This window comes from Scomber scombrus, chromosome 11 (assembly GCF_963691925.1).
Source record: "Scomber scombrus chromosome 11, fScoSco1.1, whole genome shotgun sequence".
Taxonomy (NCBI): Eukaryota; Metazoa; Chordata; class Actinopteri; order Scombriformes; family Scombridae; genus Scomber; species Scomber scombrus.
The window spans coordinates 25231830-25252295 of NC_084980.1; the positions used below are offsets into that span (position 1 = coordinate 25231830).

General features: G+C 38.7%; 1 protein-coding gene across 1 annotated transcript; it reads right to left on the minus strand.

The window, feature by feature from the left end:
- Window positions 1–623: 623 nt before the first annotated feature.
- On the minus strand, window positions 624–8819 carry LOC133990476 (purine nucleoside phosphorylase-like). Its single transcript, XM_062428805.1, has 6 exons — window positions 8719–8819; window positions 5784–5953; window positions 5559–5662; window positions 3856–4031; window positions 2806–2996; window positions 624–1699 (listed from the first exon to the last, which is right to left on the minus strand). The coding sequence occupies exons 1-6, from the start codon at window positions 8736–8738 to the stop codon at window positions 1482–1484; spliced, it is 879 nt and encodes a 292-aa protein (XP_062284789.1). The 5' UTR covers window positions 8739–8819; the 3' UTR covers window positions 624–1481.
- Window positions 8820–20466: the final 11647 nt, after the last annotated feature.

Genomic DNA, 20466 nt, shown 5'->3' on the forward strand with positions numbered 1-20466 from the left:
AGCTGTGAGATAGCGAGGGAGGGAAAATGTAACAGGAGGATAAACACTGCTGATAAGGATGAAGGTAAAAATGTCAACCATCGTGATGTTCTCTCTCACGGTGAATGCACCATGTAGATTTGTGGTTTTGAGATTTTGTGACTAGATTCTGCTTTGATGGCATTTATCACATACTAAACTGAGATGGTGGACATTATACCTGCTAAACATCTACAAACTAGCATTATAATTATGAGCATTTTAGCATGCTGATGTTGAGTGTTTAGCTCAAAGCATCACTGTGCCTAAATACAACCTTAAGGAGCAGTTAACATGGCTGTAGACTGTTAACAGCTCTGTGGTAAGTGTGGGCCTCGCTCACTTAACATGTACATGAAACAGTTCAGGGGGAAAAACTAAGTGACTCATAACCAAAATAATTACCAGGAAAATTTAAAGCACTAGCAGATTTCAAAGTGATTTATAACATTTTTTATATCTGGAGGTGGATTTTTTCCCGGTGTGAGTCAAAAGATCTCAGATACAAAGATTCATCCCACCAATGAACAAGCACAGACGAGACCACTCAAGTTTCAGATGTAGCACACACGACACGAACCACGTTTTCAAGTTGAGTCATTTTATTTAAGAGTCAATTCCCAGTAAATCAGGATTGTACAGTTATTAGTTAAGTACCTTTAAAAGCACAGCTAACCAAAAACCCCAGTCTTAACACAGTTTAACACAGTTTAAGACAAGTAAGAGATTTTGATTTTGGCTTACAAACTTTGGTCAGTGTCCCATACAGAATATGATCCCTTTTTTTCCAAAATGTGTCCATTTAACAGTATATTACCAAACAAAATAAACACACTACTTAAATACATTTAGTATAAATAATTTAGAGCTATTTTAGAATATTTTACACTTTTACACTATATTAAATTATTATTTCACTTTTTAGCCATTATTAAGACATGCATGATGACTTGGTCTTTTATGAGAAATTGCAAATATAACTGTCTATTTGTTGGTTGATATCAGGGATTGCAAAAACAAGCAATAAATATTTCAATTTTAAATTAAAAATTAAGTTAAAACACAATGCTCTCTCACGGAAACACTAAAAGTAAAGAGCATAAAGTAAAGTATATCACAGCAGGAGAGAGCTACTGCGCTAAAGTAGCAGTATTTATCTGTAAGCTGCAAAAATGTAAACGTTGCTGATAAAGGAGTGTATAAGTGGACCAGTCCCCAGGATCCTAAGACTAAACCTAAAGTAACAGCCAGTGGGAACATTAAAAAAAAAAAAAATAGTTTAACTAAAAAAGTAAAGTTTAGTAAACCAGGCTTTGCGGCTCGAAACCTCACAAAGCTTTTTTGTTTTTTAGCATTCTAACAAATATTTCAATGATCCTGCTTTGATGCAGAGATGAAGCAGGACAGGCACGAGTCCGTTACAGTGCTGGCGGTCACCATGTGAGCACAAGATGTCTTTACAATTAGTCTTTGTTGTTGTTGTGCTCCAGTCGAGCCACCATGGTGGTCACCAGTTTCTCCAGTTGCTCGGCCCTTTGCCTTCCAGCTTCCAGTACTTCTTGGTGGTTGGCCTTCTCCTGGCTGTCGTAGTCCATTACTGACTTGTTAGTGATCAGCGACAAGGCGAAGCAGCGCATCCCGGCGTGACGGGCAACGATCACCTCATGTACAGTGCTCATACCTGCGGTGAAGACAGACAGAAGGTGAGACATCAGACTGCAGAATTACTAATACATGATTGATTTGTCAATGTTGATGAAAGTGGAGATTTATAAGATAAATTAGAGTTGATAAAGGGAACATCAGAGAATTTATAACAGTAGGTAGCTCTCGATTTTATATTAATGATTATATAAAGCCATGTGAGAAATGGGCCGGCCTGATTTATGGCAATATTTCGATTTACAGAATTTACAATCAGTGTGATGAAGTATGATACAAAACAAACGTTTCCATATGGTTATTATGTCATGTGTTTGTCAAATTGAATTTCTAACAACTTAACTATCACAAGCACAATAATATATTAATATATCACAATTAAACATGACACAGTCAGTGATCTGCCACCCCTAACATGAATGAAGTTCTTTTCTTATAGAAAATAATAGTGAGTAACAGAAAGCACATGTTAAACTGTTAAAAAGATGCTTAATACACAAAAGGGTTAGGGCCTAATTTGGTGATGTAAGTAGTTTTTTTGTGTAGTACATTTTTTACTTTCATATCACAATTAGAAACTTATTTTTTTCTTTCATTTACGCAAAACACGATGACAAAATGCAATGAATGTGGCCTATTAGTTACAGGAGGATGGAGCGCATGACTGATGAAATGTTCAAGAATGAACTTTGTAAAATCATTATGAGTAGTGTTAATTATTACTTTCGAAAGCATCCTGTTTTTGATTGAAGAATGAGCCTTGAGAATGACTTCCTGCCATGTATTAGTCAGTGTTAGTCACTGAGTGTACGTGTGTATGTCTGTGTATGTCTCTGTGTGTGTGTGTGTGTGTGTATGTCTCTCTCTCTGTGTGTGTGTGTGTGTGTGTGTGTGTGTGTGTGTCTCTCTCTGTGTGTGTGTGTGGGTGTTCTTATATCTTGTGATGACCTGAATTTACATTTTGAGAATTAATGGCCACGATGTCTGATCCTCACTGAAGGTTTTAACTTGGATTCAGGGTGTGATGGTTAATTTAGGAGTTAGGGGATGCATTATGTCAGCGAAGGTCTTCACAAGTGTAAAAATACAAACATGTCAGTGTGAGAAAGAGACTTAAAATCTCACCAACAGCGTCGGCCCCTAGCCTGTGCAGCATGCGACATTCAGCGATGGTTTCGAAAGAGGGTCCTCCCAGTACACAGTACACACCCTCCTGCAGGAAGTCATTGTAGCCCAGTTCTGTCGCCACATCAGTCGCCAGCTGACGTAGCTCACGGTCATAGGCGTCAGACATGCATGGGAAACGCACGCCAAACCTATAGGAAGGAGAATGAGTCATGTTAACCCAACTGTAGTCTACACACTTGTGCCTCTTATCACTTAAATTTCTCCAAATGACTCAGGTAACTTTGCCATAAGAAGAAACCCACAATGTGTATGCCAGAAAAAACACATATAAGTTATTATTATACTTCTTCTCTGAAATTACACTTCTGCTCTTAAGCACCACATAATGACTCAAGTCTTTGGCCTTTCAGAACAATAAGTCCTTCTGTTGATACTGCCATCTGATGCCTATTGCACTCTGCAGATTAAAATATCCTGGGGGAGGAGGAACTGTACAGCTGAGTCATTTACCAAAGGAAGTGGCAACTGCTTGCCTAAAACAATAAAAACTTTGGTGCTAAAATTTTGGCCAAATATTAAGATATAACATTTGCCAATAATGTTATAAATTTGGTGAAGTTACCCTTTAATGTGCTGATAGGCCACTTGACTACGAATGAGTCTCTGTTTCAGTTTGAGTGTTACATGATGCTAAAATGCTGCTGACAAGAATTCATTCTGCAGAAGACAAGTCATCGTGGTTCTTTGCAAAATAAAGTCTCATTCATATGTAAAAGTTTAACCACAGGCACGTTTATAGGAAAAATAATGGTACCTATCTATCCTTTATTAAAACATTGCTGTGGCTCAGGGGGTAGAGTGGGTCATGAGTGGGTTTGATTCCCAGCTCCTCCAGTCCACATGTTAGCTACCCCCTGATGAGCAGGTTGGCATTAGCGTATGAATGTGTGTGAATGGGTGAATGTGACATGTAGTGTAAAAGCACTATATAAATACAGTTCATCTACCATTTACCATTTATCCATTCATCCATCTATTTAAACCCACCTGTCATCGTTGGGTCCAGCCAACGGGTTGATTCCAGCAAAGCCCGGCATGTTGATGTGGTCTTTGATGATCATGACGTCTCCCACTTTGTAGTCCTGGTTGAGGCCTCCGGCTGCGTTGGTCAGGATCATCGTCTCCACGCCCATCAGTTTGAAGACACGCATGGGCAGCGTGATCTGGAAGATTCAAGGTAATGTGAAGCACTTTCACACACAATAATAACATTTAGAAACACATTGAAAAAGCAGTACTAGTGTTACCACTGTAATTGTGCAAAAGTTGAGAAACACTCACACAAACCGAGCATGCAAGTGTGTTCCCTTTAAATGCTTACATGGGAACTAATCTGTTTTTTTAAATCTGCTTGTCAAATGATTGCATTACATCATTCTTCCACTGAAATTAAACCCAACAGACACAACGAAACCTCAAAGTTTACAGAAGTGTATTGTCTAGAGGAAGTTTGTTTTCCCAGCAGGTGGCTTCTCATGCAGGGAGGAACATGCACCCTGATACAGCTGTTTCACCAGCTGAATAAATGATAACCTACAGTAGATGATCAACATAAAAACCTAGAGAGCTTGTTCACACGAGCCATGTGGATAGTTTGGGTGTTTATTTGTCGAGGTTTTGAGAAATCTGTCTGTGAGGTTTGTGTCTGAGAATTTGGCTGAGGGCCGGTTGATACTAGATAAATACTTGTTTGTAGGATGTATCACAGCTGTTCCAAACCTCACTTGAAGGCAGGGTGAAAAGACCATCATTATAGAGATGATGCATTTGAATATGGGAATAACAGCACAGATATTAAGTCTGACATCAAAGGCATTCACAGTGACGCGCTTGGTTGTACATGTGAGTGAAAATTACAATTGCATAAAGAAAAAAGAGCTAAATGGAGAAGCGCTTTAAAAAAGGGCTAAATGGAGAAGTTTAACTCTTGCTAACTCTTTCACTTCCACACAGATGATTGATTGCTGCATGACATGTGTGTAAAAGTCCGGTTCTTGTTTTGGGAAGTTACATAAATCATCTGATGCAAACAAGCACCTCTGATGTGGTATCCTGATGCTTTTAGAAATAGTTCAGATTTCTAGTTGATGACTCAACAGAATTAATGTCCCATTTCCTCCACAGACCTTGCTGTTGTCAGTCTTCATGGGAAAGACATTGTCTGATGAATGGAAGATGGATATCTCTATGTTGCATAGCTTAGTACCAAATCACTATGCCCACATACTCATGAGGTACCATTTACTAAGGGTTTATAAGTAACAAATGGATTTATTAATATTGAATAATTGGCTAATGTTTTATAGATCAGTGATAGCCATTAGTAAGAACAAGGGTGTGAAAAACCAGTAGGCTGGTGTTTATCCTTCTCCAGCAAAAGTTAGCAAGTAGTTTGCATTTATAAATCAATCATTAATAAAAAGCAATAAAACAGACAAGTCAGTTGAATAAGTTCATATATTCTCAATGAAAGGATTCTGGTCCAAATGCTGTGCAGGTTGCTCTGAAAGAGGTCTTATTGATTAACTAAAGACCTAAAAGGACAAACCAAGCACCGTGGAGGAACACAAACAAAGGGTTTATGAACCCTTTATAAAGTTGTGTTATAATGTTTTGTGAACGTTTTCTGACTTGGGCGAACTGACACTTTAAATTCTTCTCACTGACTGCAAGTTTGAAATTCTACATACCTTCTGGATGGGGTAGCCCTCATACAGGTGGAACCTGCCCTGCATGCACACACATGGCTTCCCTTTTAGTGTTCCAAACACGAGCCTTCCAGCATGACCGTGCACTGCAACACACACACACACACACACACACACAGTTAGTCACCCAGTGAAACAAATGAGACCTTACAAACATGCAAATGCACACGTTAACAGCTGTGTTTTCCAGCCGCAGGTTGTCTGTACCTGTGCTTCGGGGGAAGTTAGGAATGTCCGAGTATTTGAAGACTTGAGGGTCTTTGAGCATCTCGGCCAGCCCCCCCATACCTGAACCGCACACGATTCCCACTATCGGTCGCACCTGCGTGTTGGACATCAGCCAATCGGCTGTGGTGCGGCATTCCTCATAGCTGTCGCTGGAAGGGTGAGAAAACAGTCATGTACATGTTAAACTCTTTCCTGTAAAGTTTAAATACACGAAGCACCAAAACGTATGTGAACACCATAGCAACTATGGATGCCAGGACATTACATCCACATGTGATGTGTTAAACATGTTAGTCCAAAACCACAAACATTAACCTGCATAAATTTGCTTACATTCAGTTGCTAAAACATTAGTAAGTCCCACAATGTATTTGAACAGGGTTGGGATCAGGTCTGTGCAGTTCAGTCAAGTTCTTCCACATCAAACTGAGAAAACTATTTTTATGGACCTCGCTTTCAAACAGGAAAGGGGCCTTTTGTTTCAAAGCCGGAAGCACACTATTGTCTAAAACGTCACTGTATGATGCAACATACAGTTTTCCCTTATTTGGTACTAATGAACTTAGCCCAAAACATAAAAAGCAGCCCCAGACCAAATGTTAAAGTAGGCAGACATGTCCACATACTTTTGGTCATGTGTAGTAGAATTTAGACATTAAGACATTCTCTGTTTTCCGTTCAGGTTCTTTATTGCTTTAAATGCATTAATCTAGTCTTTATTCTACATTATAACCATTATTATTTTCTCCATCCTATATTTTTATACTATTTTCATTTGCTACTAATGTTGCTATCTTTATTTATTACCACCAAAGCGTGGTGAACACATACTGAACTCTCGCATAGTCATGTTGCATTCAATTACCAGGACAAAATCAGGAATATCTGATTTAATAAAAGGAAGGAATTAGGCAGCTGGAGGTGTTTTGTTAACTCACTTTCTTGTTGCGGGTGTGATAATTATTTTCATAATAACACACACAAACACACACACACCTTAAATCCTGTTGTGTGGTTGGAGTTAAAAGGTTCAGTTGTTTTATTGTGCAAACAATGTCTAATCAGGTGATGAAATATGAGATATTTACACAGCATATCAGTCATATAAGTCTTATACTCCTGAGCTTGTGAGAACTTTCCCATTGATACTGACCATCCCCTCTCCTCTGGCCCAACCTGTGCCCTTTACACAAATTATACACTTGATTAATTCCAAGAAACTGGTTTCTTTGCTAATGCACAGTGAAAAACAAAAGAGACAGAATTCAGACAGGTCACAACAAATGACACATGAAAGGCAAACTACCACCAATATTAACTTTAACACACCAGTGTAATTCAGGAGCTGCAACTAAGTTAATAAGTCAAACTATAAATACAGTTCATTAATTAATACATTACCAATTAATAGTGATGCAACTAATGCCAAGATCAATGGCACTACATATGAAACACAACCTTATAAATACAATTCACTGCATTCAGGACACTCTTTCCTCCAAAACGTCTTCAATTCCTAATCTCCACTTGACCCTAAATCAAAATCAGTATTGTTGTGACATTCATGCCAATAAAGTGAATTTGAATTTAAAATGACTGAAACTCATTTTTAATGTAGAGTAATGCTTTTTTGCTAAGGATTCCTTGAATTTGAAGTTCAATATCGCATATAAATTGTAATCAACATTTGTCCGAAGCAGTTTATTCTACAGTTAAACTTTTAAATGCTCACTGGTGGAGAAACTTGATTCACATTCACTTCTGGTACATTCAGTAATCACATGGTGGGTGGTTCACATATTGAAGTATACTTGGTCTCAATACTGAACCTCAAATTGCTCCTGTGAGTGTGCGGATGAGAGGCAAATTATAAAGCTTATATGATGAGAGAGTGTAGCTGAAGCAGTGAGACACCCTTTCAATTAAAGTTTAAATTGGTTCTCATAAAGACAGACAAAGATATTTAAGTGTTATAGTATAAAGGTTAAAATGAAAACTGCTAGAGCTGTTTTCATATAAATCATATAAATTCATATAAATTCATATAAATCAGATAAAACAAGGGAATAAAACATCTTCAAACTCTTCTTATTCATCATCTTTCTTTTTTTTCTATCTTCCCCCCAAAAAAGGGCTACGTGCACTCTGTCACTTGCCTCCCCAAACAGTCACAGGCTCACCGGGGCGTAACGGAAACCTCACAGTCACTCTCACACATGCTACACAATCCCAGTTTCTATCCATCGACAAATAAATCGATTTCCTCTGTGAGTAAACGAGGAGGAAGAGGTGTGGGTGGTGGGTGGGGAGGGATGGCAGAATGACGTCATGGCAGGGTTGCATATATGCCAAGTGGGGTTTTTCCGTACTGTCTGTAAGCAAAACCCCAGCATGCTTCACTAAAAACCCCTCATTGCGTTTTTAATAGGGATCATAAAAGAAGACGGTTATTCCTCTCTCTCTCTCTCTCTTCTCCCCCTCCTCTCAATGAGACTAGTCAGCAGCTGGCACGTCTGCCCATTAAAGATAAAAAATAAATGAACTGAGCCGCATCCTCGAGCGCGCCACATCCTGATGGGCCAACTCTTCCTTTTTTTAATTACACTTTCAATTACGTAGCCTGCAGCGTTTATCCTTTTCTCTGGAGATTGGGTGAAAGTGTGGGTACGTTTAAAAGAGCAGCTCATTCAACTAGTACAACCCCCTCCACGTGTATTGTACCCAGTTAAATCGATGGCACCGGGTGATTACGCTTCAAACGTCACCATGCGTCACAGCAAAATTAAACGATCTCTATGGATAATTTTATTGCCTCTAACTGGATAAAACACCCTAAATACCACTACAGCAAATGTTCAATATCGCATTTCCTCTACGAATAATAACATTAAAGTAAATAAGACTGTTTACTCACCCAGACATTAACTCAGACATGAAGAACGTGATGCAACGTGACGCAGACAGAGTCAGCAGGTTTGTTCCGTGTTGTATTGTGCTTTTCAGCGTTGTGTGGGTTACCCAGAATGGTTGGACTGGCTTTTAGGTTGATACCCCTCCTCCTATCCTTCACATCACCGCCACATCCCTCTATACGTCATGCCCAAGCGAGGGTTTTGATTGGTCATTGAGCGCAGGCGTTGTTCCTGTGATGCGCTCACAGTCAAGCAACCAATGTGGCGTTGAGGTGCTTCCCTTCCCAAAAGGTCTAGACGCGAGTAATTACAAAGTAATCATGAAGCAGAAGCCAATAATAACAGAGTTTAAAAAAAAGAACTAAACAGAGGACAGAGTCAACCCCAAACTCATTGACCAGTCATTTAATACCATTTAAAGAGCTGATACTAAAAAAACTAATAGTCCAACTTCTTTTAGATGCTTTAATTGTATTTCTTTCCATATGAGGTTAAATATCTTCAGTTAGGTAAACATGCCTCAAATATATGATCATAGTTTAACTGAACAAAGCAAATGAATAGAGTTGCTCTGTGCAGCAGGCAGGAGGAAGAAACGTTTAAGCTATTTGAAGTAAGTAGTTCAGATACTGCGTGCAAAACTATGCATAGTTTTATTTTCTTATTATCTTTATTGCTGTTATCTTATTTTATGTTCCTCTCTGCAGCTTTCGTTTCCTCATTAAGAGATAACTAGCACACAGTAACAGGATGACAAGAACTGAACTAAATAATTAAGTTAGTAATTAAATAATTAATTAGGCATTCATCTAATAATATAATACATGGTTGTTTCTTTACACTTGTGAAATATCGTGACTTAGACACAGTACATTCATTTAAATATTTACTTTTGTATCATTATATCTCATTATAATTTTCCCAGTTTTGTTTATTATTATAATTTTTAGCCATTGTTTATTATGCAACCTGTGTAATCACTTAAGTGCATGAATTAGTTAGGGCTGGGTATCGGTACTTGATACCTTGAAGGTATCAATCGAAATAAATCGACACCAAGTAGTATCGAAACGTCTCCCGTCAAACGATACCTGCAATCGATCCTTTTTGCACCCAGAGCTAGAAAATATGACTGGTTGTACTTGCTCACAGCAAATCAATGCAAACGTTCTTCAATTTAATGTGACATGTGATTGGCGCACTGCCAACTATTATTTCTAAGAAAGCTTATCCTGTATGGAATGGGTCATTTATTACAGGAGGAATGGACAATGGTTTTCCTTTGTCTGCTTATTCATTTACATTTGTAGGAAATAATCAAAGAAGCCGTATGACTGCAGCTGGAAGCCTGGCAGCAGTTGTTAATTTGTGATAACATATCATCATCAACATGAAACATAATGACGTTAATATAATAAGTAGATATAACAGTAGAAGATGACAGTTTTATGATAGATCAATCTTCCCTGTGCACACAACAAAAGTGTTTGTCATAGCTGTTGTTAAAATAGTGAAGTCTGTTTGTCTAGAGTCTCCTACGAGAAGAAAGACATGAGCTGACATTCACAACAGGAAAAAAAACAAAGACAAGAAATTTAGATTACAGGTGTTGAGGTAGTTAGACAGTCTGGCAAAAGTTGAGGTTAAGACATCTTAATTAATACATCACAATTAATGAAGTTCTTTTCTTATAGAAAAAAAATGGTGAGTAACAGAAAGCACATGTTAAACTGTTAAAAAGATGCTTAATACACAAAAGGGTTAGGGCCTAATTTGGTGATGTAAGTAGTTTTTTTGTGTAGTACATTTTTTACTATATTATCACAATTAGTAACTTTTTTTTTCATTAAAGTGATTTTTTTCTTTCATTTACAGAAAACACGATGATGCAATGAACGTGGCCTATTAGATACAGGAGGATGGAGCGCATGACTGATGAAATGTTCAAGAAGGAACTTTGTAAAGTACATCATGAGTAGTGTGCAGCCCTGTGAATGACTTCCGGCCATGTATTAGTCACTGTGTATGTGTGTGTGTGTGTGTGTGTGTGTGTGTGTGTGTGTGTGTGTGTGTGTGTGTGTGTGTGTGTGTGTCCACCGCACAGAAAATCCCACATGACTTACCAGACACTCATCAATAAGAATATGCTAAGTGAGGGGAAAAAAACAAAACTACTGATTGTTTTACGAAATGCTTAGCTATAATAGACAATAAGATGCAGTTGAAAGCTTCATTAAAAGCCAGTAGGTGCACTTTAAGATTATTTTGTCTTACTATTATTTCCAAAATCAAGAATAAGCTTCACTGAACTGATGATTTAGCAGTTGATTGGAGCTTGGAAGTGCTCAGCAAATGTCCCATCAGTCTGCCTCTTAGATTATGAAGAGATATTGTGTGTGAAATATTATTTTAAAGTGAGGAATGAAACTAAAGAAAGCTCATTGAATTGATTAAACAGAAATGTATATTCCAGGTATGATGCAAACAGTCTGCAGCCACGCTGGAGGCTCTGGCGCTTTGGTGAGTACAGTGTGCTGATGATTACCACATGAGTGTATTAAATATGATCTTTAACAATTTAATTTAGTGTCTTGACATGCAAACATTTGCTATTTGTTAGTAATTAGCACGAAACAGAAAGTGCAGCTGAGGCTGATGGGAATGTTAACAGTTTTAGTCAGAAACCAAAGTATTGGCTAAACAGAAATTCTGGTCTGATGATGGTGCCAAATGTGTCTTAAGTTTTTACAAATCATCCACTGGGGGCCAAATGTCATTTTAATGAAATCCAATAGTTGTCCTCATGTTTCATACACAACCAAAAATGTCAAACTGATGGCAGTGTTAATGGAAAAGTCAAGGGATTACTAAAGTCATTAGGACACATCGTCAAGGAATCTTGAATACCAGGACAGTATTGTCTGGGAATCCATGATGTAGATGTTGAGACATTTCACTGAAAATGAAGAAATGAGAAGTCAGTGGACCAGTGGAAGTCAGTGGACCACCAAAGTCATTACAATTGATCCTGTTGGGATCTTGAACTTCTTTAACCATTTCCACCATCTTCCATCCTATAGCTGCCCAGGTAATTCACTCTGATCCAAAAGTGTTAAGCTGATGGTGGTCCTTAGGATGCATCTTCTAGGGTCCATGTCTGTACAAAATGTCCTGATTACTGCTGAAGAGGGCAGTCCTGGAAGCCAGCCTGGACCCAGTGGGTATGGTGGCTGAGAGGAGCATGCTGGCTAAACTGCTGATCATTGTAGATATCACCACCCACCCACTTCACGAAACTTTGGCCAGAGTGAAGAGCACATTCAGCAGAAGACTTATCCTACCTCGGTTTACCACGGAGCGTCACAGGAGGTCCTTCTTACCTACTGTCATCAGACTGTATAACTCATCTACAATTGAATAAGCCCCCCCCCCTCGAATAAAAAACATAAACAACACACACACACTGACACACTGTCCTTCAACCACTCGCTAACGCAATCAGACACGCACCATAAGTTTGGACATTTGCACTGTGTGGTGGGAAAAAATGTACCTCGTTGAGAAGAAACAGAGCAGACAGAAAAAAGTATTTTAGATTCTTTAATACATTTAGAAGCAAAACAGAATTCCACTCTTGCAAAGTTGGGTCAGAGCAGTGTTCAAGAACTGACTGACAAAGGGAAAGTTGGATACAACTTGTATTTATCTCAAAGTGAAAGTGGCGTTTACGTGACCTGACCCTACAGATGAGGTCAGTGAGAAAACCAAACTAGAGAAAGAAGTGTGTTTTGCAAATTGGGTAAGAGGTGTCTGAAATGTCCTGAGCAAATGTTTGGATTGAAGATTACTGGAAAAGAACATGACAAATAATGGTTCTGTGGTTAACATGTTGTAACACATACACCTTAAGGCACAATGAACTCACCTTCATACACAAACGAACAGCAAATTAATCATTAAAAGCAATTTCCCTCACACGCTGCTAACCAGGTCTTGAGAATATTTCATTGCAAATCTCTGTTTTTAATCTTATTTATTCCTATAATTATTTTTACTCTACTTTTGATTTTGTAGTGTTCCACCCTTTCTGCTATAACTAAAAGTTTTCCCCACAGGGATTGATAATACAGTACTTATCTACCTTTAATCCTTTCAGTAGCTGTTCATTCAGACATTTCAGTCTTAACCGAACTGGTCGGCAACTGACAGACTGACATTTGAATCCCTGGAGTCTTATGATGAACATAGTTTAAATGAATGTGCTCAGAGCAGATGTTGATTTTTCCAGAGTACATTTTGCCCTGATGATGGTACTATAAACAAATACTGAAATGATGTGTGGTTTCTAAAAACAAACCACAAATATTCATCAAAAGTCATGGAAATCTGGCCATTAGTGTTGAAGATCTTGTCATTAATGTGTCATCAAATTAAGTGGAAATTATAACATGATAGTTGCACTAACAGAAGGTAAGAAGTGTCACCAAAATCATCAGGAATCATACTTTAGATACAACAACGAGCCATAATGAATAAATGGCAAGCATTTCTTGACATGTCTTGTTCTTGATCTTGAGTTTGGATGGATTGATCGATAAAGAGACAAACGGATGGAAATAATGACAGACTGAACAACTGGAACAAAGATAACAGGCTCAGGTAGTTTTTATGTGCATAGCTTTGAAATACTTGGGTGTATGTGTACAAACATGTGCATGCATTCCTGAGTGTGTAAGTGTAGCTATGAGCATGATATTTGTGTTTATATGTTTGGACTGTGCAAGTTAAAGTGAAGTGAGGATGATTTGAAAAATAATTACATGAATAGTTTTTTTTTATTAGTCAAGGAAGTTCTTGCAAAGTTAAGCAAACAGAAGAAACCAGAAATGGAAAATCAATATTTGCTGAGAGCAGCTTTGCCTTTAACCTTCGTGTCGTCCTCCCGGGTCAGACCCCGTCTGTTTTGACTGTTCCTTCTTTCCTTCCTCCCTCCCTCCTTCTGTCCTTCCTCCCTCCCTCCCTCCTTCTCTCTTTCTTTCCTTCCTCTCTCTTTCCTCCCTTCCTCCATCCCCTTTTCTTCCTTTCTTCTGTCCTTTCCTTCCTCCCTCCCTCCTTCTTTCCTTCCCTCCTTCCTTCTTTCCTCCCTCCCTCCTTCTCTCTTTCTTTCCTCCCCCCTACCTTCCTCCCTTCGTTCTTTCCTCTGTCCTTCTTTCCTTCCTTCCTCCCTTCCTCCCTTCCTCCTTTCCTTTCTCCATCCCTCCCTCCTTCCTTCCTCCCTTCCTCTTTTCCTTTCTCCATCCCTCCCTCCTTCCTTCTTTCCTCCCTCCCTCCCTCCTACCTTCCTTCCTTCCTTATTTCCTCCGTCCTTCCTTCCCTTCTTCCTTCCCTCCTTCCTTCCTCTGTCCTTCCTTCCTTCCTTCCTTCCTCCTTTCCTTCCTTCTTCCTCCCTTCCTTCCTTGACTCGAGGACAACAGGAGGGTTAAAACAGCAGCAGTTCTCCTCCGTACACCTGCTCATAGTTTTTCAGGCACTTCTTAAGTTGTTCATACATCTTGAAGAAGTTGCCACAGTTCTTCTCATCTCAGCTGTTTCCGTCTCTTCGTGTTAATCCCAGACTCCATGATGTTGAGATCAGGGCTCTTTGGAGATCAAACAATCTGCTGCAGGACTCCTTGTTCTTCTTGTGGTTGAATATAGTTCTTTGTAACTCTAGCTGAATGTTTCGGCTCATTGTCATGCTGCAGAATACATTTGGGACCAATCAGATGCCTCCCTTATGGTACTGCATAATGCATAAGAATCTAAATATCTAAAGTGCCTAAAACGTTTACAAAGCGCAGTATATCTACAGTGTGAGTGTGTGTTTCATGTACACATTGTGATAACAGTACAGAGCAGCCAGTGTTGTGGTTCTCCGGTGTTATGTAACAGCTGATTTGTATTCACACGGTTGTCAGGCCTTTACACCAGAGAGGCCAAAACCTGCCGCTCTCACTCTGCAAACAAATCACAGACGAGTCTCCTGTGGATGGAGTTTGTATTGCAGATACAGCACATGCATTGTAGATCACTTGTCTTTTAGCATCACTTTAAGGGGCAAAAGCTCATTAAGTCCACATGGAGAAAGTGTTGTAACTCTAAACAAACTATTATTAGTTACTTCGTTATCACAGCTCATGTAGATCTGTAATGTCTACAGTCTAGTAGAAGTGAATCTGAGAACATCTAAAACTGTGGAATCATGCAATCAAAAACATTATTATCCTTTTTACAGTTTATTATTTGATTGTTCTACCTATGTTCTTCCTGCTTCCTCTATTTTGTTCTGCTTTCTGATGTATTATGTGTTATTAAACACAATTAATAAATCACTATTACAGCTCCATTCAACACACTGCATTTAATAGTTATTATGTTTTAGAGACAAACAATAAAAGAAAATCAAATCAAACTACAGTTTTTCATTCTACATGATCTAAGCTTGAAGCAATTTCCCTCAAGTATACGGCATGTGTTATTGTCTTTGTAGGTGTGTACATGTTATATCAGTTACGATGAAATCAAGTTACAGTAACTTAAGCTTACTGACAAGGAAGCAAACTGGGTCATCTTTTTGTGTTGCACCACCAGACGTTCTGAAAAGACCTATGTGCATTGAGCTTTAAAATCTTTTGAGGTTTTTTTTTTTTTTTTTTTTTTTTTTTTACATCATGTCAAGGTTGGTTGGTTGGTTTGCCAACATCTTGGTCCATTTCATTGGCCTGTAACATCCTATAGCACAACTAACCTGATGTTGATGCTTTTAGTCCCCAGTGAGGGGAGTCCTAGTGTAGGTTACTGCATCAGCCATTGAGTCTAAAGATGAATTTGTTCATGTATACTGAAAACTTCTTTAGTAGTAGCACCGTGATGGCATTTCAAAGGTCTAGTAACTTATGAGCAAGATGCTAAGTGATTCATCTTGGTCACTGGGATCAGACATGAGGTTTTCACCAACCTCTGGAACTGTTTGGAGATGTGCTTAAAGTCACTTCTGATAGTGAACTAATGCATCTTTAAATATGGGCAATATTTCTTGCCTAATCCATGTATCTTTTGGGTGAAAATATTATATATTTTCATTGTTTCTTAAAAAAATGTGTTGAAGCAAATAATGAAAAGAAAGACTACCTGTGTCTATTGATTGTGAAATTGCCAGTGCACACGCTGAAGAAGGGCGTCTTGACTGAAACATCCGTGTTGCAATTAAAAAATCCCTTCTTCTTTTTCATGAATTACTACTTCAAAGATCCAGCACGCAGTTGCTGGATCTTTGTTTTATTATTGAGTTGAGTGTGGATGCTTTATTTTATTATAAAGCAAATTCAATTCAGAGAAAAAAATGGTAAAGATACAAGTGAAGTTATCTACTCACAGTTAATATTTGGTTGTGGGAAGAAAAAAAACGCTGACTCATCACTTTGTGCATCACATCATTACAAAAAAAATGCTGTTTTGTTTCATTGCATGTATCTGTGTGTTTATTTGTTATTAGTACAAGAAATCAAACTCCATAACTGTGTGTCTGTTTTCAGTTGGGCGGATTGAGAAGGAAGAACAGCATCCCTGAAGATTTATGGGAAGTTTCAGTAAACACACACACATACACACACACACACACACACACACACACACACACACACACGCACGCACGCACACACACACACACACACACACACACACACACACACACACACACACACACACACACACACACACACACACACACACACACACACATACACACAGATTTAAAATCTTTCAGTCTATATGGAAGAAAAAAAACTTGTTATCTGCTGCCACCTGTTGGCCAAACTCAAACATGCAACAAGGGCAGCAATAATAGATCAGTATGAGCCAGCAGGGTGGTAGGATGCTTAAATATGGTCACATTTCCTTTTGTTGTCAGAATTTCTGAAGAATTAGTGCAACAACACACCTCAGTTCTTGTTCATTGTCATTTCTCATCATCCACTCTTTCAGATATGGAATATTCTGGAGTAGCAGATTTGAGCATTGCACTGCTGCACCAACTTTAAGTTGTTACTTCTTCTGCAGAATGAAGACATTGCAATATTTATTATTTACCAATAACTATTTATTATCTGCTGTATCACAGCATGTTCAAGCAGATGAATGGATGATGTAAGGATGAAGTTAATCACATATTGATGAATAATGAGTATAATTAATTAATGAAACAAAATATATATATATATATATATATATATATATATATATATATATATATATATATATATATGTCCAAACTCTCTGCGACCCAGTATCAGTGCCACTGGGTTTTTTCTTTCACCAGGATGGCAAGAACGGCACAGGAAGACAATGAAACAACGAGCAAAACAGCAAATAAATATGCAGGAGACGAGGTAGAGAGCGATATAAAAGGCTGGAGGGAGAAAAAGAGAGTTTCTAAGAATGAATGGAGCGGAGGTAAGTCCACCAACACCCCAGCACTACCCTGAGCCAAAAGCACTGACTGACCCCTAAAAACACACACACACACACTCACACACACCATACGCCATACACACACATGCACGCACACACACTCATGCATGTACACACACAAAACCAGCATCCTTCCTTCGCTCTGCTCCCTCTTGCACTACATTTTGTTTTTCAGAGAGGAAGTGGTAAAAAAGTTCTCAGGCCTTGTTCAACCGCTCATGTAGGTCACATGTCATCTAAAGGTGACGTGAGGAAAGATTTAGTGGAAAATTTTAAGAAATTGTTCAACTTTCCCGTTAAGCAAAATGAAAATCATGCCCATGTCTACATGTGATTTGAAGGTAAATGTTTTTGGCCAAATCAGTTTGACTTAAAGTGAGATAAATTACAAAACGGCAGGTCTAGACAGGTTAAACTGGGTGCTTCAGATATTGTAATAGACTTCAAATCATAAATCCTACAACAAACTAACTATGAACATCGCTTTTGAACCTTTGTCGCTCAACATTTGTTTTGACGCCTACGGGCATTGCTGCAACTGATGTCCAGAAAATCTAACCAACATAGGTGATAGTTCTTATCTATTACTGAGTCATTTAAACCAGCTTCCAAATGAAGTAAGTGTTTGCATGATTTACAATAAATGTGCAGGAATTTGTCAAACTGGTGCAGACGCTACTGCATAGGTACAGGAACTCACTTCCATATATAGAGCTTCACTGGCTTGTTGTGCTACGCATGACAGACTCTTGACTTTCATACTACATTGTACATTGTAAAAAACTTTAGTATAAAGTCAGGAGGTTGTGATATGTACCACAAGCTGCAAACATTGTCATGCACAGCGCTGTCTGCCATAAAAAACAAACTAATTTCTGGTGACGCAAAACGTGATCACTGTTATAGCAGTATGAGGCTGTGATCACTCTTCGGTGGGAGGGAACCACTCGGTGCAACGTGTGTGGCTAACTGACATGTTTTTAATCATTTTTAGAAAGCCACTGAGGTCTAAAGCACATAGAAAATAGATATATAAGGCTAGTCAGCTCATTGTTGGTTTTACTTTGCAAATGAGATTTGTTAACAGAAATATAGAAAATTGCTAGTCAAATCCTTTAAGACAGAAAGAGAGAAGATCTTGTGTGGGTATATATCACTGTGGTTTTGCTGAGCATATTTGTGCAGTCATTGCCTGTTTTTGCAATGTGTCTTGCACCATAGTCATTTGACAACCCTGATCATCTGTTAAGCTCATGATGCTGCGATAGAGGCTGTCTGTTTTTTTTGTTTTTGCACCTTTTCGTTGGTGTTTCGTTGTTGCTTCAGCTTGTTTCTCAGAGGACCACAGAGTGACAAAACCAATGACAGTTGCACCTTTTTATCACACTTAGTTTCCATTTGCCAAGATTGAGACACCTAAAGTAGATTCACAGTACACATATGTACTTTTTAGTTTTGGTTTCTGTCATTCCATAATGCAGTGTGTGCTCATTTCTGTTTTGAGGTTTATAAATGGTCACGTAGTGTCCTACCGAGGCAACACATCTTCTCTCATGTATAGGTGCAGAGTTCCTCTGCAGTCAGGTGCAGTCTTTGCACTTTGCACAACTGCAATTTCCCCCACATTGAAACTTGCATGCACACAACAACTCTACAGAAGTACTCTGAGCAAGAAACCTTTCCAGCTCCAAGGGTGCTGCTCTGTGGCTGACTTTGACCCCACAAAAGCAGTTAAATAAAATATCACATCTTAAATAAGGTAAATGGCAAAATAAAATCATGATATTCTACATTAGAATTGCCTCTATCGTTCCATATGTTTACCACTGTGCACTTTAGGTACACAGCTACTTAAGATTACAAAAATACCACAAAATACAAAAAAAAGGCCTTCCTGAATTTTGTACATGGTGGACACACGGGGACTCTGGGCACATTTGACCAATTGTCCTCATCAACACCATCCACCTTTCTCTCTTTCATTAAATAATGCTTTGTCACCCTCTCCTGAGGCAGAATAAGGGGTTGTATTCACCTCACGGATGTCCCTCTTTATGTGTTTTAGCTTAACAGGACGCTCAGTACAGACACTCTTGGACACAGCAAACGCTGCAAAGAAGTTATGAATAGGGGGCTCTGTGGTACCCCTCTAAAAGAGTGCTTGCGTGTGTGTGTGTGTGTGTGTGTGTGTGTGTTTGTGTGTGTGTGTGTGTGTGCTGCAGTGGGGTGGTTTGTTGGGGCTTTTTCTGGGTATGTGCTCGTGTGCCTGTGTGCATTTGTGGAGAATGTGCATGTGAGGCCCCACACGTGTGCATCTATGTGTGTGTTCATGTGCACATTTTCTTGGCTTTCAGATCTTTGTTAGAAGGAGAGGAAGTGATGCAACAACAAATGCAACAAAAAATTGTAATAATTCGAACCTCATTCTTATATGTCAATTTTGAAGGCCTTAATGTAATGCATTTGTTGTCACTTGTGTTATTCCGATACAGAATTGAGACGGTGGCGGGCAATTACACAGACGTGAGCAGGACACAAGGGGAATTCAGGAGTGAGGGGGAAAGGGGAAGAGAGAAAAAGAGAGGGAGAGAGAGTTGCCTCTTATATAGCCAAGTCCTGTCACTTTGGGAAGAATTTGCGAGCAGGGCTTTTGGTCAGACACAGGAGCCCCGTCCATTGACTGTCACCATAATTCTCCTCAATGGTGTATCAATTTCGAGGAACGCAAGCTGCTGAAGTTTACTCTTCCTGCAGAATTACAGTCCCAGTTGTGTCGTGTGAGAATGCATATGACAACAAAGCAGACATGTGGACGAAAGGCTGAAGCTCCTTAATTCCTCTTTGCACGGGTCAATTAGATTGTAATCCCAACTGAAAAGGTAAGCAAATGAATTTCTCAGCAAGTATCTTAGAAATAAATGAAGGGTTTCATATTGCAACAAAACTGATTTGTTTCCAAAATTAAGAAATGAAATATACTGATAGGCCAACTTTTTAAGCAATTAAGGTAAGTTTCTTATTTGTTTATGTGTTCCTACTTGTATAATGACTTGTCCTGAAAGGTGGGATGATTACACAACACTAGGTAGCATCAAAAGTAGTTAAGGAAAAAAAGAAAGAAGCCAGTATTGATTATTCCATAATGACTATTAACTATTGATTTTTTTTTTTCTTTTTACTATTGGATAATCGACCCTGACGAGTTTGAAACTCTCTTTTCTCAAACCTTCACAAAATGTTAA

Coding starts and splice junctions, on each gene's coding strand:
- LOC133990476 (XM_062428805.1), bottom strand. CDS start 8,738: ATGTCTGAGTTAATGTCTGG. Junction 5,663..5,783: donor TAACTTCCCCCGAAGCACAG/GTACAGACAACC, acceptor TGTGTGTTGCAG/TGCACGGTCATGCTGGAAGG. Junction 2,997..3,855: donor GCTGGACCCAACGATGACAG/GTGGGTTTAAAT, acceptor TCCTTCCTATAG/GTTTGGCGTGCGTTTCCCAT.